Consider the following 26,063-nt stretch of genomic DNA (forward strand, 5'->3'; position numbering starts at 1 on the left):
ATCAGCACCACGGATCCTGCCGAATTTGCAAGGGAGAGACTAACGTTACGTAAAAAGAAACTGTATGTTAAAATAAAACCCTCCTTACCAAGACCTAGTGTTCAGCCCATTCCTGACCCGCCGTTACAAGTGGTGTCAGAAGTGGGATTGCCTGACCCCCACCAGCAGACCCTGATGGATCAAGTCATTAAACATTTAATTGAAGGTCAGGACAAACTGGAATGGGCCATAAAAAATCAGATAACTGTAGCCGACGCCGACAGAGAACTATTCAAGACCGCTCTTACCGCCCAGATAGAAGGTTTACAGAAGGTAGCCCAGACTCCCATTGTGGAAGGCGAGCGTAGGGCTGGAAGTCCCCATCCTTCAGGAGTATCGCTACAAAAATATGTTCCTGGGGAGGACCCTGATGCCTTCCTCTCAAACTTTGAGAGAGCTGCTCAAGCGTGTGGATGGCCCCCAGAGAAATGGCCATTTTTTTTAGCTCCTTTGTTGACTGGGGAAGCCCAGGCCGCCTACCAGGTGGCAAACCATGCTGGGAATACACCTTATGTAACAATTAAGGGAGTTATATTGGATCACCTGGGATTAGATCCAGAGGCCTATCGGGTCCGCTTTAGAAAGGAAAGAGGAGTGGCTGGGGAAAATCCCAAAACCTTGTATCTGAGACTAAAGATGGCGGCCGAGAAATGGTTAAGGCCAGGCCAAAGAAGCAAAGAGGACGTTATGGACAGCATAGTCTTAGAACAATTCATGGAGGCGTTGCCGTACGGAACGCAAAGGTGGCTGCGCCAACACTCTGGGTTAACGGTGGCACAAGCGATTGAAATGGCTACCAATTATGCCAGAGCTCAACCTAGAACTTTTGCTTGGGACTCTGAGAAGAACAGTAAACTGGCGGTAAACCTAAGAAGTGACAAAAAGAAACAGGATATACTCCCTCCTGCCAGACCAAAACCATTGAGGCTGGATAACGTCCCATTTAAAGGACCCCAGTGTTTTGACTGTGGGGATTGGGGACACATCGCTCGGATGTGTCCAAAGAAAAAACCGACAGAGGAGCCCATGGAGGTCGGCTACATTCCCCGAGCTGTCATGTACTCAGCAGAAAAGGGTCCCTCCTTCTATGTACGTATCAAGATCAACAACAACATGATAAGGGGGTTGTTAGACTCAGGGTGCCGGCAATCAGTAATACAAGAAAAATTGGTTCAGCCTACCCAGATTATACCTAATGAGAAGGTGCACATAAGATGCGTGCACGGTGATGTACGTCCTTATCCTGTAGCGCGGTTGGTAATAGAACCCCAGAATAGACCCCCGGTGAAAGTCAAAGTAGGGGTCATTTCCACCCTGCCTGAAGATATCATCCTAGGCGTTGATAACCCAGACTTTATGACTCTCTTCCAAGATAAATTGTCTGCCCAGCGCCAAACCGCTACCGCGTACCTGGCAAAGGAACCATGGGTAATGGACAGAAATTTCCGTTTTGCCCAGGCCAATGACTCCACCCTACTGAACGCCTGGGAAGCAGCACACGCTGCTCCTACTCTCCCTTCCCCAACGTATCCCAGATTCCTAATCCAAAATGATTTATTGTACAGAGAAGGGAAGGACGGGGATGACCTCCAGTTAGTAGTGCCATCTGCCTTTCGGGAACAAATACTGTACTATGCCCACTCGCATCTCACAGGAGGGCATTCAGGGGCAGAGAAAACCACCCAGAACATAGTACGACATTTTTTTTGGCCAGGACTGTACAAGGAGGCGGAACTGTATTGCAAGAAATGTGCAGTCTGCCAAAAAAAGAACTTGACACGGCCTCAAGCTGTCCCCATGCAACCTATGCCCCTCATGGGAAAACCGTTTGAAAGAGTGGGGATGGACCTTATCGGTCCCTTACCCCGAACTACCAGCGGGCATACCTATGCTCTGGTCATAGTTGATTATCATTCTAGGTTTCCTGAAGCGTTTGCGCTAAAAGCTCCTACTACCAAGAATATAGCGGACAAAATGATTGAGTTGTTCGCGAGAGTAGGATTCCCTAAAGAAATCCTTACAGATCAAGGAACCCCATTTGTTTCAAAACTAATGAGGGAAGTGTGTAAACTGTTGGATGTCCACCAAATAAAAACCTCAGCTTATCATCCTCAGACGGATGGCCTCGTGGAGAGGTATAACCGTTCCTTGAAAAACACGTTGAAAAAAATGCTTTCCGTAGAAAACAAGGATTGGGACAAACTTCTACCTCTGGCCCTGTATGTGTTAAGGGCACAAGTGCAGAGTAGTTTAGGATGTTCCTCCTTTGAGTTGTTATACGGAAGGCAACCCAGGTCTCTGTTAGAGATAACCAAAGAGGCTTGGGAACAGGAAGGCCTGGAGGAACAAAGATCTCTCCTAGAATATACGCAGCAACTGCAGTCCAAACTGGGGAAACTCAGGGATTTAGCCTATTCCCATGCAGAACAGAAACAACAAAAACAAAAATTCTACTACGACAAGGGGAAAAAGTGGCGCACGCTTGACAAGGGAGATTGGGTGTTGGTGCTGCTACCCTCTTCCACTCAGAAGTTTAAAAGCGAGTGTTTAGGACCCTACCCCGTAATTGAGACGATAGGTAGAACCACCTACAGGGTCCGACTGTCTCCCTCTAGATCCCAAACCTTTCACATAAACCTGCTGAAAAAATGGATCGGTCCTCCTCCCAAAGCAGCCCATTTTGGTCTACCAGTTTGCGAGTCCCCAAGTACTTTAGACCAGTTGCCCATCAATCCAGAGCTAACGAAACTAGAGACGGAGGGATTGTTACAGACTCTCAGACCCTTTTCCTCCATATTTTCGGACACCCCTGGCCTAACTCACCTGACAGAACACCATATTCAGACAGCGGAGGGAAAGGTAGTCAAGCAGCGACCTTATAGAATCCCGGCCGCTAGGAGAGAGGATGTACGAAAAGAAGTCAAAGAAATGCTGAAGTTGGGAGTCATCAGGCCCTCTCATAGCGATTGGTCATCTCCCATAGTTATGATACCAAAACCTGATGGGTCCACTCGTTTTTGTATGGATTTCAGGGCTTTGAATGCCATATCGGCCTTTGATGCATATCCTATACCACGAGTGGACGAGCTAGTTGAAAGGATTGGAGAAGCAAAATTTATAACCACACTGGACCTTACGAAAGGTTATTGGCAGGTGCCACTGAGAGAGGAAGACAGGAAAAAAACAGCCTTCTCTACTGCGGAAGGACTCTACGAATTCAATGTACTACCCTTTGGATTACACGGTGCACCTGCCACCTTTCAAAGGCTAATGAATCGAGTCCTTTCTGATCTGAACCAGTACTGTTCTGTCTATCTAGACGACATTGTAATATTCAGTAAGACCTGGGAGGAACATTTGGGACATGTTCATAACGTCCTACAAGCCCTTGATAAGGCAGGGTTGCATGTTAACGCAAAAAAATCACGAGCAGCCTTCCCCAAAGTGAGGTACCTAGGATTTCTACTCGGTGAGGGTGTTATAGCTCCCCAAGAAGAGAAAATCAAGGCGATCAGGCAGACCCCCTTTCCGTCCTCCAAAAGGGATTTGAGAGGATTTCTGGGCCTTATAGGCTACTACAGACGCTTCATTGAGAACTTTGCTGCTAAGGCCAGTCCCTTGACAGACCTTCTTAGCAAAGCGTCCAAGCCTTCGCAGTTGTTGCGACCATCAGAGGAGGCTAGGGAGGCGTTTGAGATCCTCAAAGAGGCGATCACTTCAAATCCCGTGTTGGTACCCCCTGACTTCACCAAAGAGTTCTCACTTACTACTGATGCCTCTGAGGTGGGGATTGGTGCTGTTCTGTCCCAAGAAGGGGAAGACGGTATGGAACACCCGGTGTTATTCCTAAGTCGCAAGCTGCACCCCAGGGAGCGGAAATACCCTACCATTGAACGAGAATGTTTGGCTATTAGGTGGGCCGTAGATAAATTAAGGTATTATCTGGAAGGTCGTCCCTTTGTGCTCTATACGGACCATGCGCCTTTACAATGGATGCAGCGGAATATGTCCCTCAATCCTAGGGTTCTCAGGTGGTCCTTGTTTTTGCAGCCCTTCTCTTTTGTAATCAAACATCGCAAGGGGAGGGACAATGCTAACGCTGACTTTTTGTCTCGATCGCCCCTTCTCCCCGATCGGGAGAATCCAGGGGGGGAGGTGTGTAACGAGGTGACCGGGACTGTACCTGACACTGAGGGCGGAGAAGTGGCATGGTGGCAAGTAAATGATGAGGATGTCGTTAACCCTTCTTCACAGGACGATTCCTTTTCATGGCACAGCCCGTCGCAAGAAATACAACGCGGCCCCTTTAACTGGACCGCGGATCAGGAAGCCGGAACTGCCCATCGTGACGTGGCCTTCGCGGCATTGGTTAAAGCCCCGGAACCCTGGAGATCGGCGTGTGACGTCACCGACTGGGAAGTAGGAGCCGGAGAAGACGAGGTCCACGCCACGCCAGGACGAGAAGCAGACGAGGTCCACGCCACGCCAGGACGAGAAGCAGACGAGGTCCACGCCACGCCAGGACGAGAAGCAGACGAGGTCCACGCCACGCCAGGACGAGAAGCAGACGAGGTCCAGGCCACGCCAGGACGAGAAGCAGACGAGGTCCACGCCACGCCAGGACGAGAAGCCGACAAGGACGGGAGAGAGGCCCCGACTGAAGCAGACGTGCCAGGAGGCCAACGAGACCACGCAGCGCCGTGCCACACGCCCACGGGAGGGGTGTGGCTACAACAGGTACGGGAGAGAGTCTCGAACTGGGTGGGAAGGCGGGGACCGGTGCCTGCGTTAAAGAACCTTAAGAAACCCTAGACCACAGCACTACCCTTTTCCCTGTTAAAACCCTCCCTCACTGATTTCTCACGTAAACGCAACTTTACTTAAAAAGCACTTGAAGGTGTCCCTCACTCCCTTGGTACCCTGGCAGTATTATAGAAGACGTGACAGTAAATTGGTCCTTTCTCTCTTTATTTCCGGGAACAACTACTGAGAGAGGTCACTCGGAAGGGAGCCCTAACCTGACACGAGCAGTAGGAGAGGAAAAGGAATAACCCTCGACAATCAGCACCACGGATCCTGCCGAATTTGCAAGGGAGAGACTAACGTTACGTAAAAAGAAACTGTATGTTAAAATAAAACCCTCCTTACCAAGACCTAGTGTTCAGCCCATTCCTGACCCGCCGTTACAGTCCCAGAGTTCAACGGCGTGTTTGTGGGCGGAGCGGGTGTTGAGAAGGATGCATCGGGGGTGGTTGGGTTCTTTCTCGGTGGGTGGATTTGTGGATCGGATGCTGGTTAAGCTGCATTTCCAGCAGGTGAAGGGTCCTTGCGTGCGTTTCGGGGCGGTTAGGAAGCAGGTGTGTGATCGTCCGATGTTGATTGCGTGGAGGGTGCTGGCATCGTAGCGGCGTTGGGTGTCGTGGCGTTCACAGGGGCCAGGGGTAGAAGAGGAATAAACCGTGATTAATACAGCACTAAAAGAAAACAGTGCAACAGTACAGGCACAACAGTACAAAAGAAGGTAAATAATACTGCGCTAGACGAACAGTGCAGCAGTACAAGGCACAAAAGCAGTGTGGCAGTGCAAAGGGGCAAAGCGAGTGTAAGAGCAGTAACCTAGAACCCGCAACAGTGGCAGCAGCGGGCACAGGGGCAGCGACGCACAGGTGGTGCTGTCCGGCATGGGGAGCGACCTGCCTGAGAGCAGGGTCAAGGGTCAATAGGACCAGTTTCGGCATCCCAGAGAGGGAAAGGGTTCTACTCCCATTCCTTTTTGGAACTGAATGTTTTCAAAAAGTGGTGGCCTCTCAACATCTATCTCAAGAAGCAGCCCTTCCGTATGGCCTCCTAGCAAAACATACTACTGCTTCTAAATAGAGATTTCATGGCCACTCGAAACCTACAGGACGCTTATTTCCATATTCCATTTTCATCCGTTGGACAGGAAGTATCTTTGCTTCACTGTAGCCAGGAGCTTCTACCAATTCAAGGTTCTGCCATTCGGCCTAATATCTGCACCAAGGATATTTACAAAGTCTCATGCCCCAGTGGCGGCTATCCTCAGAAGGCAACATCACCAGATGTTTCCTTACTTGGACGATTGGTTGATAAAAGCTCTGTCCATTGCGGCAGCCCAGGCTTCTGGTGAAGCTTGCACAGGTCTGTTCGAAAGTCTGGGGCTTACCTTAAATAAGGAGAAATCAAACCTACACCTGTCCAAAAGCACTACCTTTCTGGGAGCCATATTGGACACGTCTCAGAACAAGGCTTTCCATCGCTAGAAAGACAATCCAAACTGATGTCTAAGGCTTAACTCTTCCTAAGTTCAAGTCACTTTCAGGTCGCTGTTACAAGTCTCTCCTGGGTTCAATGTCATCCTGCATCCCGCTGATTCCTTTCTGCCACCTGCGGATGCGTCCCCTTTAAAGATAACTAGACTTACAGTGGTGCTAGGTGAGCAGTTGTTTCGAGGTTATCATCAAACTAACTCCACTTATGATTCAAGCCATCCCTTGGTGGACCCAGCAGAAAAAGATTTCAAACAGTCTCTTTACTGGCATCCCCTGCTCTGTGACAAATCACCACAGATGCATCTCTGAAGGGATGGGGAGGATTCCTGCAAGACCTTCAAATCAGCAGCAACATTATCGTCTTCTCCACATCAATTTGCTGGAACTAGGAGCAATTTGTTTAGCCTTACAAGCATTCCTTCCAAGGATAAGCAACTCTTCAGTTCTCATCAGGACGGACAATACAACAGCGATGCATTATGCCAACAAGCAAGGGGGTACAAGGTCCCCTCTGTTTCACTGGAAGCTCAGTGCATCTGGGAGTGGGCGATCCAGAATGGGGTTTCGCTAAGAGCAGAACATCTTCCAGGGAATCTCAATGTGACAGCTGATACTCTCAGCTGGCTCAAGCCTGCATGCCATGAATAGGAACTGCACCAGGAAACACTGAACAGCATTTATCGGCTCTGAAGTAAGCAATCCATAGACCTCTTTGCAATGCCGGAAAACAGGAAATGGTGAGACTTTGCAAGTTGGCATCACCATCCGGGATCCTGGAGTAATGCGTTTTCGATGGCATGGTCAGGCACCTTTGCCAACGCTTTCCTCCCATTCCTCTCCTGCCAAGGCTTCTCATGAAGATGAAGGCAGAGCCCTACAGGATGATCTTCATAGCTCCATCTTGGCCATGCCAGTACTGGTACACAGAACTTCTTCTCTCTGAGATACAGCCGATTCTCTTGGATCCTATCCCATCGCTACTGACAATGTTCTGGGGTCAAGTGCTGCATCTGGATCCCAAATCGCTTCGATTAGCGACATGGCTCCTGAACACAGAGTTTGGTCATCTGACCCTGTCCATGGACTGTAAAGATATTCTTTCTCATGCCCGGGCACAGAGCACTAATAAAACATATCCGATAAAATGGAAGAGGTTTTCTCTCTCGTACCAGGAATCAGGCATTCATCCTTTCTCTTCTTCGGCTCATGAGATTTTGCCCTACATCCTTACATTGACGAAAGCTGGTCTAGCTTATGCATCTATTAAAGTTCATCTCTCCGCTATTTCCCGTTTTAGGAGAACCTCTCTAGGCCCCTCTTTATGGTCAGCGAGAATCATCAAACAAATCTTGAAGGGACTTTTTAGGGTCTTTCCTCCTGTCAAGCCTCTTCCACCACTCTGGCACCTTAATGTGGTCCTGTCTCAACTCGTAAAGCATCCCTTCGAACCTATCCACAAGGCGAGGCTAAAATTTCTGTCATGGAAAGTGGTGCTTCTTCTGGCTTTGACCTCTGCTAGAAGGGTTTGAGAGATGCAGGCTCTCACTAACCAGGAGCCTTTTCTTCAAGTCAAGGATGACAGAGTGATTTTACGTACAACCCCAACTTCATCCCCAAAGTTCCATCGAACTTTCATTCAAACGAACCACTGGTTCTAAAAACATTTTACCGGCAAGCTACAACACCTGTGGAGTGAGCCCTTCATTCTCTAGATATTCAGCGCTGTTTAAAATGTTATCTTCACAGAACTAAAACCTTCCAAAAGTCACCTCAGCTTTTTGTGGCATATAATGCTCCTCACAGGGGCCATTCCCTCTCTAAGCAGGGCACTGTATATCGGATTTCTAGTACCATCCAATACTGTCATCAGGCAGCTGGTAAGCCCCTCCAGGGGAGAGTCAGTGCAAATTTTATCAGAGTTCTCTGCCTCAACAGCCCTGTTTGCTGGTGTACCTATCCAGCAGATCTGCAGGGCGGCAACCTGAAAGACTATTCACACCTTTACCAAGCACTGCTGCTTGAATTCTTTGGTTCGCAGTGACAATGCAGTGGGCCAAGCTGTACTGAGGAACCTGTTTCAATGATGGTGAGCTTTCTTTCTCATCCCTCCTTCCTTTACTTTGTAGGAACCTCACACATTTTTTTGTATTATTTTTTTTACTCTAGTCTTTCATTTTCTCATCCCCACTTTGTGTATTTTGATATATATATATATATATATATTTTTTTTTTTCGAACACTAACAAAATGGTGCCTTCCATGCGTGCAATTGGCTGCACGAAATTCAAATTGTCTATCAAATAGAAGCACTCAATGGGTTCCTAATAATCCATGTTATTTAGTTGAAATGGCAGACCAATTTTGACAACAATATGTCTTTCTCAATGTCCTTAGTGTGGATTTACATTAAGCATTCATTTTTGTAGGTCTTCTTCCGCTGCCATTGGTTGGAATGCTGTCCACTTTAATTCAAGCAAAGCTCCGTTAGCATGGACATTTCACCAATCATGTCAAGTCAAACACAATGTTATAAACTTTGTAATTCTTTAGTAGATGTATTCCGCCACATTGAGTACAATGTCTTTGATGCATTTCACCTTACTTGATCCATGCTGGTGAGATAGAGCTTACAGGAGCAGTTCCACTTACAATTATTTGATTACCCTCGTTCTGCCACAAATTGCCATATCAGTGCGGGCGGATCCAGGATATATATATCTTTTGTGAATTCTCGCAGCAGCCGCTGCTCTCCTCACAGTGGGTGCCTTAGCACACAAGAGCGAACTCGCGTTAACATCCAACATCATCAAAAGAAAGCGCTGAGCACTCCAGGCTTCTTATATTTTTAGAGGTTTATTTCATGCAGAAACCATGTGCAAAAATAAACTAACAGATGCGTTTCAGCCTCCTGGTGTTCGGCGGTGTCAATTCATCGAAGTGAGCTCCCTCATTATAAATCTTAATCTCATTGGTCCGGCAGCGCATTACGTGTGACGTGAAATAGAAAACAAAGATAAAAAGAGCACTCAGCCTGTACCCATCAATTCATAGTGTGTTACATAATGCGGCCAACTTAGAACATGTACTACACATTGCATGTTAACTGTTCAGAAGGGGATTACCCTTAAACTAAACAGATTGTTATATAATCAAAATAATTTTTTTGAAAAATTCTTTTGCAAAAATGTTAGCAAGAATTTTTTAGGGGAATGTTGTCTTATATTTTAGATTCATATTCCAGTAAATCTTAATTGAATCTATGACTGGATTAATATCAAGCCCAGGATGGTCTATGCGACAACCACATTACATGGTAGAGCATGAAGGACCTTAATGGGCTCATTTGGAAAACCTCAATTCTGTTTCAGTGGGTGTTGCCTTGACTTAAAGAAGTAAAAAAAAAGTGTCATTTGCAAACTACATACATCTAGTCTAGTTTCTCCCCTCTTACAACTATCACTGTTATCAGCGGTCTTTGGTTATTCACTGGTGTATACCTGCGCGTGTGGATAAACAGGATGACCTGTTGCTTATTGTTAAATTTGATATTGTTTTTTACAAGTGAGGCTCACCGTACATGTATCCATAATTCCTCTTCGGTATGAAGACCTGTTGGTGCTTTCGTCCCCAATTCAATTATGTACTTAGACTCCAACTGTCCTAATTACCTCACTCTGTCTCCACCCAGCTCCTCATGTGGTATTTGGTCAATGCAGAAAATCTTAGTCTGTCACTCCTATTTTGATGAAATTCGATGAAGTGCCTTGGCACTGAAGGCGTGGACATCTTTAGTGATTGCCCTAGCATTTTTTAGGACCCTTTTCTTCGCTACGTGGACTGTACTCCCTGCGTATCTTTTTCCACAGGACACATTATATGTGTATATATTTATGTGTATTTCGATGCCTATCGTTAAATGCTTTGTTTGGGCATGAGGGTTTCAGACTGTAAAATGTGCCTTTTCTTTGTATTATTCAGCATGTATATTATATTCAAAGATGATTACAACAAAAATGTGCTCCTAACTGCGAACTACTCTGATTCAAGCATGTGAATCTATGAAAGTTCAAATACTGAAGTGAGAAAATAGGTTACTTACTTGTAACTTTAGTTGTCCAGTATTGGAATATTTCATAGATTCACATGCGACCCACCCTCCTCCCCATAGAAGGTCACCTTGTGAGACCTTTATGGTTAGGTTTGTGGCACTAGTGCTGTGAAGGTCTGAAGTTCTAGAAAGTGGGGTGTTCTGATTGGCTAAGGTAATCTGTTACAAAACTGAAATGGGCCAAGGGCCTGTTTTTCTAATTTATGCTAACTTTGCATTGCTGTTTTGATATACCGGGGACTCCCATCTCCACAATGGGCAATGATTCAAGTATGTGAATATATGAAAGATTCTAATACTGGAGAACTAAAGTTACAGATAAGTAACTTATTTTCTTTAGGGCATGTTAGGCCCCAGCAGTAGAACAGCAAACGAGTAAAACGATTCACAAATCTGTTCAAAATTCACAAAGAAAACACAAGTAAATGGAGAAATTTTATTCATAACCCTAGGCCTCGACTATCCCAAAAATGTGCCACTATTATCCCTTAACACAACTTAATCCCCTCCTAATGCCCTACTCCTAACTCCAGGCCATCCAATAGCAAACAAACTAAAAGTAAACAGCCTCAAAAAAGGGCTCTACTCCTAACGCTAATCCATCCAACAACCAACAAACGAAAAGAAAACAACCTCATAATTTTTATGCATCCAGCTAATTGTAAAAATTATAGAGTCGACAGGTCCCAAAGACTGATTCGGGTTCTAAAACATTCTTGTTGCCTTAATTTCAGTATGCATCCTTTTCTTTTACTAGATCAATCTTCTAAATCTCCGTTCAGGTTTTGAATATGGACAAAAAAGCGAACATACTGTACAGTAATGGCACTGAATAAATGCATAATTGGCTAAAACAAATATTTTAAAAAGCAGCCAAGACATGGATTGGGAGCAAGGGCACAGCTATTAATGGTGCATCAGGTGCAGTGCCACCGAGATCTGGTCGCCTCAGGGGCCCTATGAAGACTGATTAATGTTTTATTTTGCTACTCTCCACAATTTAGGATCAGCTAACAACGCATTCGGTAATTCAGCCCATAGTCTATCATTGGCTCTGGCTGGATATTTATCTCCACTTGGTGAACATAAATGTCTGCACAAGTTCATAACACATGCTAGTCATTTCGAAAATACGTGAATTAAAATGCTTTTTAATGGTGAAGACATTTACGTCTTCCAAGTTGGTTTTACATTTTGTGACTTACACTTCGTATGGTGTAAGTATTTAATCACAATATTTAAAAAATAACTTGGCCCTACGGGGCTCCAGCTTGACTGTAGGTACTGTAGTCGGTAGACACCATTTGATCCAGCACAGATCATATTGCTCAAAGAAGAAATTGAGCAAGGGTAGAACAAAGCAGATGGAGGAGTCTTCAGGACTGGAAGAGAAAGTTGCTACTGTGTGTACAGTAGCCTCCCAGTGTCTATGGCACTTTCTTTCTGATAATAAGAAAAGTGTTCGTACCGATCTCATTGTTTCTGTGCATCTCAATTTTGGTTTTGACTTGAACTGGATTTTCGTTACAGGACATTATGGCGTAATTTCACTAATTACTCATACATTTCATGATGTAAAATGTTGCTGGTGTAATGAGTATTTCGCCAAGCCTAGTCCTGAGTAGCAATTTATTTACTGAAGAATGCGAAGCAATTCCCCAGAAGTTGAAGTGTGGTCATTCTCATGGATATGGACCCTTTCTGACTTTAGTTCTTCATGTATGTTATTCTCAGTTATTGGGCTGTTTAATGTTTCTTTTTTCAGGAGATTTCTTGAAAGTATGTTATTTGGCTTTGCTGTCTGAGGCAGTTTACGCCGGTATTTTTTAAAGCTTAAAATCCTGTCTGTGGAGTTAGCTTCATAGTTTTACAACTTGAACTTCTGCTGGAGGAATTAACAATGAAGAGGGTAGGAGTTTTAGATTCTTGGGTTATGTGGTGTCAGAATCTCCCCTTATATCCTCTGTGTAGCGGCACTTCATATTCAGCGTTTCTCCTGAGAAGGGTGGGAATGCAAATATGGTAGAAACAACTTTCTTATTCCCAGGTGAATCATCCTTTGTCTGCCATGTACCCTGAGGGGCCAATTCACCTAAAACAGTAAGACTTTATTTTTTGTTGGGAGTGAGGGTTCTCCCTTCTCCTTCTTGCAATAAATGAGTGTTCTTTTAATGTCTAGGCTGCCTAATAGCTTTGAGAGACCTGACAAAGCATTATTTTTCACTCAGTCCACACAATAAAACAATAGTCTTGTTTGTCTGTGTTGGTTGCCTTAATTGCTACTGTCTAGCTCGAGGCCTTTGTCGTGCTCAGGTAGGTTCACTTGTGAGGTTTTTTTTTCTTTCGGAAAGAGTTCTCTTTTATTCCCTTTAAACTCAAGTGCCCAAATAGAAAACAATCCGTATATTTTCCTGGTTTAGAGTATTGTGAAATATGATTGTGAATGTTTCCAGTTGCTTAAAATGTTAAATGTGGCTCATTAGTCCTTTCTCATTACCATTCAAATAGATTTTTTTAAGTTAATCTTTGAAGAAATATAAAAAAAGGATTGGAAAAGCTAGTAGGTCTCCCTTGCCTGCCATCTTGAATAGTTTTTCCCAAGAAGCACAACAAAATTCAGTGCCCCTATTGGAATTAATGTTATGTGTTATGAAAAACAATGCAGAATACCCACTATGCACATGCGTGCCCTCACATAGGTGGTCATCTTGGAATGGTTTTTCATAAAGTATCAGAATAAAGTATTCAAAAATGGCTGCTGTACATGGGCATATGCACAAGTGGTCATCTTTGAATGGTCTCTAAACCATTCAAAGATTGTCGCGGAGTGTTGAATTAGCAACTCGTGGCATACGAACACTGGGACACAAACAGTGGCTGGGGTGCTGGCGGCAGCTGGGATAGAGTGGGATGAAAGGGGGAGAGAGAAAGAAAGAGGAAGGGAAATAATCCCTCCTGCAGTGCAATGCAAGTTCTGGGAGTCAACAGTAGAAGGATACAACTCATCCACTGAAAACACAATGCCACCGAAACCCCCCTCTAGGAGAGACAAAGGTTAGGGAGGAAAGCCAGGAGCAAGGACATGGGTCTGTAGGCGAGATCTATTAAAAAAAAAATAGAACAATAAATGGCATCACATTATTTACCCTCCAACGAGAATACTCTTAGCACAATATATATAGATGTCATGTTTGTACACTTACGGCAAATTTATTTTTTTGGCAACTACAGCAAAAGAAAATAGAGTTTACATGCTGTAAAATCTTGCAAATAAAATTAAGTCAACATTTCCTAAAGTATATTATAGAATTGCCTGGAGATATCTTTAGCTACATTACATAGATAATACAATCTATCGAAACATAATACAGCCTATACTTCGAGACGAAATGGCAGCCCTCTCAGCTGATTGTTTTCAGTGCCATTTACGTATTACCAATCCAAATTAATCAGCTACTTCTCGATTACAATTGTCATTCATGAAGTATGTAGTTTAGCTACTGTACATGGCAATTTCAGTTCCTCTGTTTTCATTGTTGATAAAGGTTAAAATGAAAATGTAACTAGTAATTCTGTAACAAGCTCTTTGTGTTGCAGGTTAGCATATAAGTGAAATGCAATATAATTTTCATGAATGTATTGCAGAATGTTGTGTGTAATCGCCAGGTTTCTTGTTCCGGTGCATGTGAGAGAATTCATAGAGTGAAAATGCATTGTTAAGATCATGTGTTCTATTTCCAGTCTCTCAATTTTGCATAGATGCACCTATTGCAGAGAATTTCCTATATCGTGCAGTTAGGACCCAGATTGTAATCCTAGTGACAGAGCTCAGCAAGTTACTGTAGTTGTTCATGAATAGTATGTGTATGTCACACAATACAAGCGTAGTAAGACAGATCAATATGCCTGCTACAGGGTTTTCTCTCTTCCTTGTATGTCACAGGTTCCAAACATCGTGAGGTTGCTCCATCACAACAGTCCACAGGCAGCTGGACTATCAGGAGACCTATTGTTTAAAAGAATCAATATAAAAAACAAAGCATTCTAAACGCTTTATATCCTGATTATTATTGTTGAACTTGAAACTGACCTTGCCATAGTGCTTTACATTCTAGGGATTGTGAAAACTGGTTTGACACTGGCACTTTCTATATTTCTTCCTAGAGGAAACTGGCCTGAATGAGTCTTGACGTGCCATGTGGAATTGGGCTTTCTTTGATTCTGTTTAAAAAGTTCTTGTTAGCGAATGTCTGTAGCATGTTTTGCTTTATAGCCAATATTTTCTATGAATTCTTCAGGAAATACATTGTTTGGCTTTTCCAAAATGCCCTTTTACTGGGCTAACTAAACTTATTTCTCGTAGGCCACAAAAAAGCAGACCAATGGCAATATCTTTGTCATGCCAGATCCCATGGTCTCAACATAATTGTATGCAGCTAGTGATAGTTGCTGACGATTTTATTTAGCTCGTGCCAAACCATACATTTCCCACTAGAGCTTTATTTCGAATCCTGCCTTGTTCCCTCACCTGTCTGTATTTTTAGTTTATATTCCTTCTGACTTGCTCGTATACCTTGATGTCCTTTCTGACATGAATCTTTCACTTCCAAAGACAAATCCTACGTGTATTTTTTTCATGTTTTTATTAATTTTGTGCAAAAGAGAAAGGAAAAAAAGCATATTACAGTAATAAGAAATCAAAACATTCATAGGCAGTTTTGTAGGTGGCTAACGAACCCTCATTCGAATTAGTTTGCTGGATGGAGATACATCAGGCGTCCACAGTAAACGTTCACATAGAATTTTTTTGCAAAGCATAACTATATATATAATTTAAACATCAAAATTAGTAAACCCCGTTAGTACTTATTTGCCAGAATAAACTTTTAATATAAAGTTTTTCTCGAGGTGGGTTGTAATTACGTTATTGCTTCCCTTTTTGGTTTCTGTGGAATTCTGGCCTTTTTTATTCTACTTCCATATTAATTATTAATTTATTTTAAAATAAGTCACCCTCATGTGACGCAATTTTGTAAGTCGCATAATTTGTCTCCTTTTACCCATCCTCGGTACTAGGCTAGTGAGTCATTTGGGTTTTCCATCCAAGCATTTACAGTTTGTATCTTTGTTCACGTTCTGCTAGTCTCCAGGTCCCACGAGGTTAGGAAACATTTCGCCTGAAGATGCTATCTGATATTTTAGCTTGCCAGACATGGAATAGTACCTAAGCCTTGGCTTGGTCCTAAAACACACAAGTTTGGTTTTCACGGTTTATTTTGAGTATTGCAGAAGACTCTGAAATTCTGAAATGCTCTATTCAGAACTTCAAATGCTCTGTAGCTAAGTTCACGCCCACAAAGGTGTGTATTCTCACGCCATTTTAGGATACCATCCCTCTTTTTAGGTCTCGCATATGGTGACGCAGTCGCCAGTGAGACCTATTGTTACCGTCTTGCCTGCCAAGTGATACGGACGGGGGCACACGCCGATTGGGGTCTGTGTACGCGCCCGTGAACTCGCGCATGTGCACATCTCCCTTCCGTCATCGCAAGCTCCACTTTCGTTTATGTAATGCGCACGCGCGCTCAAAGCGCAGCACGCTCTATCTTGTTATAAATGCATTTTTTAAAACATAGACTTAACTTCAATCTGATCGCCATCCGGAAAATATTCACTGATAAATGTTAACAAGTTTGAGGCGCAGGCACAGAACTCGCAGTCGCTAGTAACACGCCCCCTTTCATGGAATTTTCTGACTGAACATGTCGGGCTCTTATTGGAAGCCGAATGAGGCGACAGCTCGTGCCGCCTCCGCTCAGCGCGCGACTAGGCGCTATTAGACCCGTCACACGCGTGAAGCTACTGGTCATTCACACCCCTCTCGTGGACCCCAATATCCTGTGATATTAACACGCGTGTGAAGCTATTGGTCATTCACACCCCTCTCGTGGACCCCAATATCCTGTGATATTAACCCTACACGTCCCTGACAAAGCGCGAATAGCGATGGTGCCAGCACCGAATAACGCAGCGCCCTCCTTTACTAACACCCATTACAGTAAAACGACTCACCATCGTGATCTGTGGATGGACTGCGGGGTCTTCGACGCTGCTCCTGGCTTCATTTGGTCAAGACACGCGACGGGTCTTCGTCAAATTGCCGTGGAGCGGGAGGCGGAGCTTCGGAATATATCTCTTCACAGTCCCGCGTGCGCGACCAAGCGTTTCTTGACGCCTATTGGACCTGCAGGGGAAAAGAACGGTCCCTTATTGGCTGTCACAGTTGTCAGTCACCTCCCCGCACGCTTTCATTCATCGTTAACTGGCGCGGGCAGGCTGGCGGAACGGTTCTTTGTCGCCCGCCCCTGATTGTTATTTTATTGGCTGTGACTGGGAGCGACGGGCCGTGTTTGGCCACGCTTGCGCTGGCTCGCGGAGCGCGCGTGAAGGCAGGTAAGGTTCACAGTTTTAACGGTCCGTTGGGCAAATTAACGGTTTATTCTGAAAAAGGGGCAGGGGATCGTTGGTATTTTTTCGTTAATGTCGCCCAGAACAGAAAAATAGCACAAATTAAATGCTTGGTGTGATATATCATATTTATACCAGTATTGACTGATCTCGACAAACAACCATTATGTCGCAGCTCTGTTGTGATCCTGACCACATTCACGCAATTTAGCCCGCTCAAGCGTCCACGCAATTTAGCCCGCTCAAGCGTCCCCCAAGTGAACAACGGAAAGTCAAGCCAGGCGTTTATTATTTTAAATGTTTGTTGTCCAAACCTGTGATCTGCAAATTACCAGAGTAAATACTAGCTGGAATAAAACCATGCAGTGAATAATACCGCTAATCTTTTCATCGAAGCTAACTGTCTAGAAAATGCACAATCCGTTTCCAATGCGAAAATAATTAGCCACGGCAGTTAAATATCTTGTTTTCTTCCAACAATGCATTGACCCTCGAAATGAAGGTCATCTGGACTATGATAAATAAGCATGAAATACATATGGTATCTTTATCGACAGTTTGGCATGTAAAACGAAGTCGATATTAAAAAAAACAAAAAAGCTTCTAAGCTAATCTTAGAATGTCCCCGAGGCTGCACATTAGCAGAAGTAGGATGGTGGATAGTTCTAGAAATGGCTTCAAAACATTCATATTTAACTTAAAATTTTATGCAAAATTAGTTAAGAAACAAGGCATACATTTTCTGCATTGGAAACTTTTTTTTTTGGTTAGACGCACATTGTTTTTTACACTGATGTACAAGATCACTCCCTGAAATCTCACTATCATCGCCCCAACTAAAGAAATATGACTTCTCTTAAGAACCATTCGTAAAAACTGGACTTTTTGTTTGCATAAGAGTCTTAAGCTATTGTTTTCAATGCATTTGTTTAAGTGTAAACACAGCACGTTACGCAAAGCTGTATTTTCATGGATAATCAACGTTTTGGAATGTAGGCCTGTGAACGCTCATGATTTTATCACATAGCCCAGGATTTTTTATATAGATACTTGGCCAAAATAGGCATCAGTGAGGATTAATTTTGGTTTCCACTTTTGGAAAGGTATTTTGAAAATAAAAGTAACCTAAGTGGCATAAGTAAGAGGATGAGGATCTAAAACTGGTGATGAGGATCTAAAACTAACCCCCAGAAGACTGAACGACTTAGCTGAGACAAGATTCATTGATTGTGCCATAATAAATGAACTAACATCCATTAAGTTCTAACAGCAGCCTGTAGCATGTTTCACTTGTGTGATTATGTGCAGAGACGTCCTGTAGCCTGCATGGCAAATGTATAACATTCACTGCATTGAGTACTTTTTCAAAACAGCGTCTCAGAAAGACTTCTGGTTTTTAGGTCGAGCTGGTGTAGCAGTGCGAAGCACTGCGTCCAGCGAAGCATCTATTGTCGTCCACTTCTGGGCATGTGAAACCGGGGATGTGCACGCGCAGGGGATTCTCCCATGTGAACGTGCACATTCACCCACACGCCGTGCACATCTCCTGTCTCACATTGCCAGGAAGCGGATAACACACAAACGCGCGCACACACGCACACACAGGCGCAGGTGCACACACACATACACACACACACACGCAACCCCCCCTGCCCCAGCAAGTGCTCGCATCTTGTGTTCACACAGCCTCCAAGCTCTCACTTACCGGCTCGGTCCTTGCCCGTCCCTTGGCACGCCGCGGGGCTCTCCTCAGCACTCGGGAGCCCCGTGTTGCCTCTGGCGCCATGCAGTCTTCGCCCGGTCCCTCTGATGAAGCCAGGGACTTCAGCATTCAGGCTGCAGGGTTCCAGACGTTCTCCCGGCGGTTCCTTCCTGTTTCTTTTGCAGGCCCCGCCCACGTCCCAACGAAAGCTGCCTGACTTCTGTGAAGCTCCCTGGCGTCTGAGCGGTAGTTTGCCTGTTGACAGTTCCTGCTCCCAAAGAAGTGCACGTTAATTAGTAACTCCTGGTATTCGGATGGGATCGATAAACGCTTCGCTGTCTCAGCATGGAGTCTCCAAAATGGGCTTGTGCGGGTTTCCCAACCTTTCTTTGCAAACTGCCTGCTCACCAGCGAAGCGGGTCGTGCTCTCAAACTGTGATCTTTGGCATGTGTGTGGAGCAGGCCTACTTAATCCCCAGTTGGACTTCTTAAGGCTTTAATTGCTGTTGCGGTCCTTCTGATACTTTTCATCTACAGTGCCCGATAGTTGGGATCGCAGCTTGTAGAGAGAGTTGAGTCTAAACGTTCGCTCTTCATTTTAAGAGAGGTGGTTTTCGGACGTTCAGTGGCGTCAAATAAGTGTAAGCCCTACGCTTTTAACTCTTGCACCTGCGTGACATGTGGGTAAATTTGCTACGGCACTGCAAGATGAACTTTTGTCTCGGTTATTTGCCAGTCATGCTCCAAGGGAGGCACTTGTCTGGATAAACGATCGACGTCTTCGGTGGGTGACTAGCTGCTGTTCTCCATTGCCATCATGCCCCTTTCAAGCGCTTTTCCTCTGTAGGTTGTTTACTTGTTCATGCCATTATTTTAGGCCAGCAGTTATTAGTTATGCATTTTCTAAGTGCAAGTATACGTAGTTAATAGTCGGAACTGAACTTTACATTGGCTCTATTATACGAGATTCGCTGAACGAGTGCCTGATGACTGCCAGGGGCGCCACTAGATGTTTTTTAGAGAGAGTCATTCGAGGAGGCTCATATAAAACTGGCATTGAAGCTATAATGGGGGATCATAAAGTATGTATGTTCCGCTGAAAGCTCAAGCTAGACTCTGCTCGATGTCCTCTTGCACCCTCAAAACATGCTTTCATGTGGCTTCTGTCTGCCACACACACTCTAACCTCAAGTGCCAAGAATGAGACAGTCCATCATTGATTTAAAACAGGATTACAAGATATCCAGCTAGTGGCTGAAATACACAACTAGAAAACATGACCCAGCTTCCCTGCTTGTTTTTGTGAGCATAGGTGACTATTTGATTTCCCTGATCCTCCTTTTCAGGTCTCGCCTGCGACAGCTCGTGGTCTCTCGCTTGCAAAAGATACTATTTGTGGAGATTTCATTCTCCCAGTGTAGAACCCAGTGATGCCATAGTATGACATCACTGGGAGATTCTGAAAGAATGGTCGGTTGATGAAGCTGGAGGTTGCTGTACACTTGTGAAGCTGTACTTATATGAAGAAAGATATTTTATTCAGTAACCACTGCCTCTGTGGTTACTACATTTCATGGCGACGAGGGTGGGATAGCTGATTGTTTTTCACGGATGCCAATTGAGGAGGAAGAAGAGGATTTTTCTTTGGTATCTGAGGTGGAATGTCCGTGTGTTGTCAGTGAAGTAGACTTAGCCTTAAAACAAGAAGAGTGGAATGAAGCCTTGAGTTGTGATAAGGAATATGCTGAGCTCAAGGACATCATACGTGATGGTTGGGGAGATGTGAAGAACTTAAATGAATATTTAAAAGTTAAAGACCAGTTAAGTATTCAAGCTAATAAAGTCTTGAGATGCAATCGTGTAGTGACACCTAGGGTGTTAAGAAGTAGGTTAATCAAATTGGTACACGAGGGACATTTAGGGAGAAGCATGTGCAAAAGGAGATTGAGACAGAATTTTTGGTGGCCGGAAATGGATAGGGAAGTAGAAGAGGTAGTAAAAGATTGTCAAGCGTGCAGTAATAGTGACAAGTCTAGGGTAATTCGGCAACCACCATTGGGTTGTGTAGGTGTTCCTAATCGACCCTGGGAAAAATTAGCATTGGATTTTCTAGGGCAGATTGAGAGACTGGGTGTGAGAAGCAGATTTTTTATTGTATTGTTTGATTACCACAGTAAATGGTTTTTGGTGAAATCTGTAGAACATATTACATCTGTAGTAGTGATTGAGTTTCTGAAGAGTGCATTTTTAGAAGAAGGTATACCAAAGTGTCTGGTGACGGACAATGGAGTCCAATTGGTTTCAGGTATGATGGCAAGGTTTCTTACAGGATTGGGTATAAAGCATGAAAGAGTGGCATTGTTCAGACCACAAGCGAATGGATTAGTTGAGCGAGTTAATCACATCATAGTTGACAATATTCAATTGTCTTTGAGCAACGGTGTAAGGTGGAGAGAGGAACTAGACAAGATGATCTGGGCTCACAGGGTGACTCCTCATTCTATTACAGGTATATCACCTTTTGTGGCTTTAAAGGGAAGGGAACCAGCAACCAAAGAATCTCCTGTGCGGTTACAAAAGAAAGATCAGGTCTGAGTGGATCGAGAATTAATGGCAGAACGATTTAGAGAGTCTCAAGAAAGGAACAAAAATGACTATGACAGAAGGAAAGGAGTGAAAGATGTGCAAATCATTATTGGTGATTGGGTGGTTACAAAGAATATGGGATGTGTGAGAAAAGGTGAGAGCAAATTTTCCAAACCTCAAAGAGTAATAAAAGTGTTGAACTCAGTAGTTACTCTGGATGATGGAAAAATGTGTAGTATGGGAAATTTATGCAAAGTCGATGCTCCTAATTCGGTTGAACAATTGATGCAAATGTAAATGGGAAAAACACATCTTATTGAGTTTTATGTTATTGTTATTGGGTATTTCCATTTCTTGTTATTGATGTTAAATATGTATTAATCGTTATGTTTCATTGCAATTCATTGTAAGGGGGGAGATATGTGGAGATTTCATTCTCCCATTGTTGAACCCAGTAATGCCATAGTATGACATCACTGGGAGATTCTGAAAGAAAGGTCAGTTGATGAAGCTGGAGGTTGCTGTACACTTGTGAAGCTGTACTTATATGAATAAAGATATTTTATTCAGTAACCACTGCCTCTGTGGTTACTACACTATTGTATGCAACAAGGGGCTTGCAGCCCACCTATTGGTTAACATTCATTGCATTCGTTGTTGCTCTTATCTGCTGCCTTTAAATTGGCCAACAGGTGCTGGCTTCACTTCTTTAGGCTAGAGCATGGGCCACATACTGACTACTGTTCTTCTGCTGCTTGTGCTGTGATTGAGGTACTGCTTTATAATTTTCTTCCTTGTCATTCTTGTTTAACCTCTTTTAATTTGTGTCTGTTTCACTATGCCACTTACTTCAGATAAGCCCTTTTCCCGTTTGAAACAACATGCCCACACTTTTCTAATTCCTGGAAAACAGTTCCCCGTACTTGTTGTGAAAAGATAACTGCCCTGGATGGTTAATTCCGTGAGCAAAATGCTTCAGCTACAATAAAAGGCAGGGAGTCTTCATTGCTGTAAAACTGAGGGAGAGGCAGACAACTAGACAGGTCGTCTTGCCAGGGTGCCTGCTTGCGTGAAACTAAATGTAAGTTTGCGCAACTGGTCAATCTGCAAAGGTAAAGACTACTCAGAGCCCTCTGAGCTGTGAAGTGTGTGAACATTTGCACTATGTACAGCCGGGGTATTATCAAAATATATATTTTGGGAAGCACTTTTTCTTATTTTGCACTTTTTGTAGCATCCTATAATATACTGTGTGTAATTCAAGTTAAAAATATTGAATTGTATAGTCACATTGCTCTCTGTCAGACTGAAACCTCTTGGCACTAAATATACACAAGTCACTATACTCCTCTGCTCCAACCGGCATTCAATTGTGTTTTTAAAGTACAATGGTGCAATGTCCACTGCTTAACTTAATATGTGGTGCGTTATTTTATATGTAGTTACCTGAAGGTGAACGGCCAAAAAAAGTTAGAGAAATGTAATTTAGCCATTCCTTTGACCCTGCCCCCATGCTCACTCACCACACCACTATTGCGCACAGCATCCCAGTTCCCATACTTTTCCTAATGCACTTCGACCACTGGATTTATAAAGATTGGCTATTAACCTGATGGGGGATCCAGGCGGTTGCAGGTCCAGGAGGCTTATTCGAACAGCCAGGACAACAACACATAGCATAACAAAACATAGAATTGCAAAGCAGAGCAAAACATTGCATTGCATAGCATAGCATAACAAAACACAACAAAGCATAGCATAGCATAGCATAACAAAACACAGCATAGCATAACAAAACAGCATAGCATAACAAAACACAGCATAGCATAACAAAGCATAGCATAACAAAACATAGCATAACAAAACATAGCATAACAAAACATAGCATAACAAAGCATAGCATAACAAAACATAGCATAGCATAATAAAACACAACAAAACATAGCATAGCATAACATAGCATAGCATAACAAAACATAGCATAGCATAACAAAACACAACATAGCATAACAAAACACAACAAAACATAGCATAGCATAACAAAATAAAGCATAGGATAGTAAAACACAACAACAGATAGCATAGCAAAACATAGCAAAACACATCAAAACATAGCATAGCTTAACAAAACACAACAAAACAGCATAGCAAAACAAAACATATAATAGCATAGCAAAACATAGCATACCAAACACAACAAAACAGAGCATAACAAAACATAGCGTAGCAAAACAAAGCATAGCATAATAAAACACAACAAAACATAGCATAACATAACCAAGCATAGCATAGCAAAACATAGCATAGCATAACAAAACACAGCATAGCATAGCATAACAAATCCAAGCATAGGATAGCAAAACGTATCCTAGCAAAACAAAACAAAGGATAGCAAAACTAAACATAGCATAGCATAGCATACAGCATCACTCCGCACCACCACAGCATCACTCAGGGGCACCGCAACATAACTATGTGCTACCACAGCATCATTGAATGCCACAGCATCACTCATTCGCCATCACAACATCACTCAGCGCTACCACAGCATTAATCAGTGCAACCATTCAACCAAACCTGGTTCAAATATGTTCTCTCAATGTTTCAAGCTTTATTACAAATGTAACAAAAGATGTTAATATTTACTTCTGTTCTTGGATTTTCGTCACAATAAAATACACTGAACATAATCTTCACAAAAGTTATTTACAAAACTTTAAGCTATTGCCATTCTAAATTACAATAACTTGTATTTAAGTATTAATTATTGGAAAGAAATTAGGCCATTTTTATTTGTAATATCAATACATGTAAGTCGCGTAAATACAACACATATTGCATTACAAAGGCTATAGGTGTCACATTTGCGAAAGTTATAACTATTGCCATTGTAAATTACAAAGCTATTAATTTCGCTTTCAAAAACAAAACATAAATAAAAAATGTGTCATTTACAATACCAATAGCTCAAACTTTCCTAATGCGAGACCTATTGCATTGCAAAAGCTTGTTTTATTTTTTACCATTGCAAGCATGTGCTAAGTTAATCCATACCTTTTATTTGCAGCATTATTGTGGGGCTCTTCAAAATATAATACAGAATCTCCATTTCGAGTCTTACTGAGAACACTCTTAGGTTCTTAGGTTAGCTTATCAGAGAAAATGCAAAATGCGCTCAAAAGCAGCTTGCTAACCCTACTCCAGCTTTTCAGTCTAACATGTTATGATCTGCCTAGCATTCTTTAGACTCATTTACATCCCTAACATCATCATTTCTCTTTCTTACTCCTAAGGCCCTAATTTGCTCTTGCTGCTCTGTTCCCCATACCATCAGCAGACTGATGGAAACCCCGTATGTATTACCCATTTCTTTCCTTCCTCTCTACGTCCTCCATTGTTCGGTAGTGGAAATGAAAAATCCCCCCACTGGAGTTGTTGGCTGGGGTACACTCTATTATCAGATTTTGCTTTACACGCACCTTTTAGAGAATGTTTTTAGCATGCTCAAGTGTCTTTCTCCAGTTGTTTATATAATTCATGATGCCTGTGTTTTGACCTGTTTTCACACGTTCTGTTAGATGCTGGAGCAAGATGACTTAGAGGAAAGAGGACACATAAGGTCACAGATACGGGAACTGCGGGCGGCACAGACCAAAGAGGCAAAGGATGCTGCAGCTAAAGGTGTGTGTTAAATATGAACAAGTACATTCTTGCATAGACTTAAAAATTACTAAAATTGTAAATTTTCATAAAACTTTTGCCTTTGCTTTTTTTTAAAGTACCATGATGCCTATTATTTCGACTTTATTTATGTTAGGTCCATTGTTTTGAAAACTTACCCTATATTAAGTAGTGTGGCTCACTGGTTAGAGGCGGCAGACCCGAGAGCAGAGGACGGCCTGGGACCAGGGTTCGATTCCCGGCGCGGCAGGTTTCTGGACCAGGGTCAGCGGACTCGATAATTCTCTCGCCTCGGTGCCCACTCTGATCAGCGTCCACACTCGGCAACTCTGGGCATTAGCTTGCCTCATCTTCACTAACGGCCCCACCAGACCGCCGGGGATGCCTGGTCTCACCCTGGAGATACCCATTAAGGGACCATCTCTCAGGGAAGCCAGGAAGGGTTTCGCAGTGGTCGAAGCGCCTTGGGACCCTCCGGGTAAGTAGTGCGCTATATAAATGCCTATACATTTACATTTACATACATTATGTGGGGCAGAAGATGAAAATAATAGAACAAAGAGATGTGCTTGAATTGCCTCTCGTTTGCCATATTCTCTGGTTTATTCAACGGCACAAACATTTCTTCAATGTCTAAGGTAGTCTTTACAGAGTAAAGGCTATGATTAATTCAGTGACCAAGTCACTGGCTTGAGTCTTTCTATTAGGTGAATGAATTCAATCCAGGCATGGTCTCTTGTCTCTTTTAGTTGGCAGTGCAGTGCATTGCATTGTAGATCTTTATAATTGTTTGTTTCACATTGCGCCGTGAAGTGACTTGCTTGATAGACTGAATGGTAAGGCCCTGCTCCCAAATGAAGGGGCTCAGTATGATTAGCTAGAAGGAGTGTTGGCATGTGTAATGTCTATCTGGGTTGGAATATTTTATGCGATCAGAGAGAGTTCCTGAGATTACAAATCAGCTACAGAGAGAGAGGCTGTTGCTAGAAGCAGCTTCCAGGGTGTTTCTCCCTCAGATCTCTCCATGGGAATGATTTCCCTAGTACTCAATCTGGATTCATAAAGCACGGCTAATCACCTGATAGGGTATCCAGGTGCTTGCAGGTCCCAGAGGCTTATTCAAACAGCCAGGTCTTGAGTGCCATTCTGAATTCCGGAAGTGAGGTGATGGTCCGAAGGTGCGTGGAAG

At 43.4% G+C, this 26,063-nt stretch overlaps 2 protein-coding genes across 3 annotated transcripts in view; both read left to right on the forward strand.

Annotated features, from left to right (window-relative positions):
• Positions 1-26,063, forward strand: part of SMTN (smoothelin) — a 1,042,724-nt gene that overhangs the window by 395,522 nt on the left and 621,139 nt on the right. For both annotated transcript variants that reach the window (XM_086943175.1, XM_086943174.1), the window contains exon 7: positions 24,772-24,874. In XM_086943175.1, the coding sequence (XP_086799301.1) occupies positions 24,772-24,874 (103 nt within the window). The remainder of the gene's footprint in view (positions 1-24,771; positions 24,875-26,063) is intronic.
• On the forward strand, positions 18-5,228 carry LOC147679596 (uncharacterized). The gene is made up of 2 exons (XM_086943173.1): positions 18-4,479; positions 4,546-5,228. Exons 1-2 carry the CDS (start codon positions 175-177, stop codon positions 4,849-4,851), a joined length of 4,611 nt encoding a protein of 1,536 aa, XP_086799299.1. The 5' UTR covers positions 18-174; the 3' UTR covers positions 4,852-5,228.

This window comes from Lissotriton vulgaris, chromosome 11 (assembly GCF_964263255.1).
Source record: "Lissotriton vulgaris chromosome 11, aLisVul1.2, whole genome shotgun sequence".
Classification (NCBI taxonomy): domain Eukaryota; kingdom Metazoa; phylum Chordata; class Amphibia; order Caudata; family Salamandridae; genus Lissotriton; species Lissotriton vulgaris.

Bases quoted from the DNA above. Each gene is read 5' to 3' on its own strand.
- LOC147679596 (XM_086943173.1), top strand. From the start codon at position 175: ATGGATCAAGTCATTAAACATTTAATTGAAGGTCAGGACAAACTGGAA. The intron at 4,480-4,545 runs GTCCACGCCACG...GAAGCAGACGAG, and splicing joins TAGGAGCCGGAGAAGACGAG to GTCCACGCCACGCCAGGACG.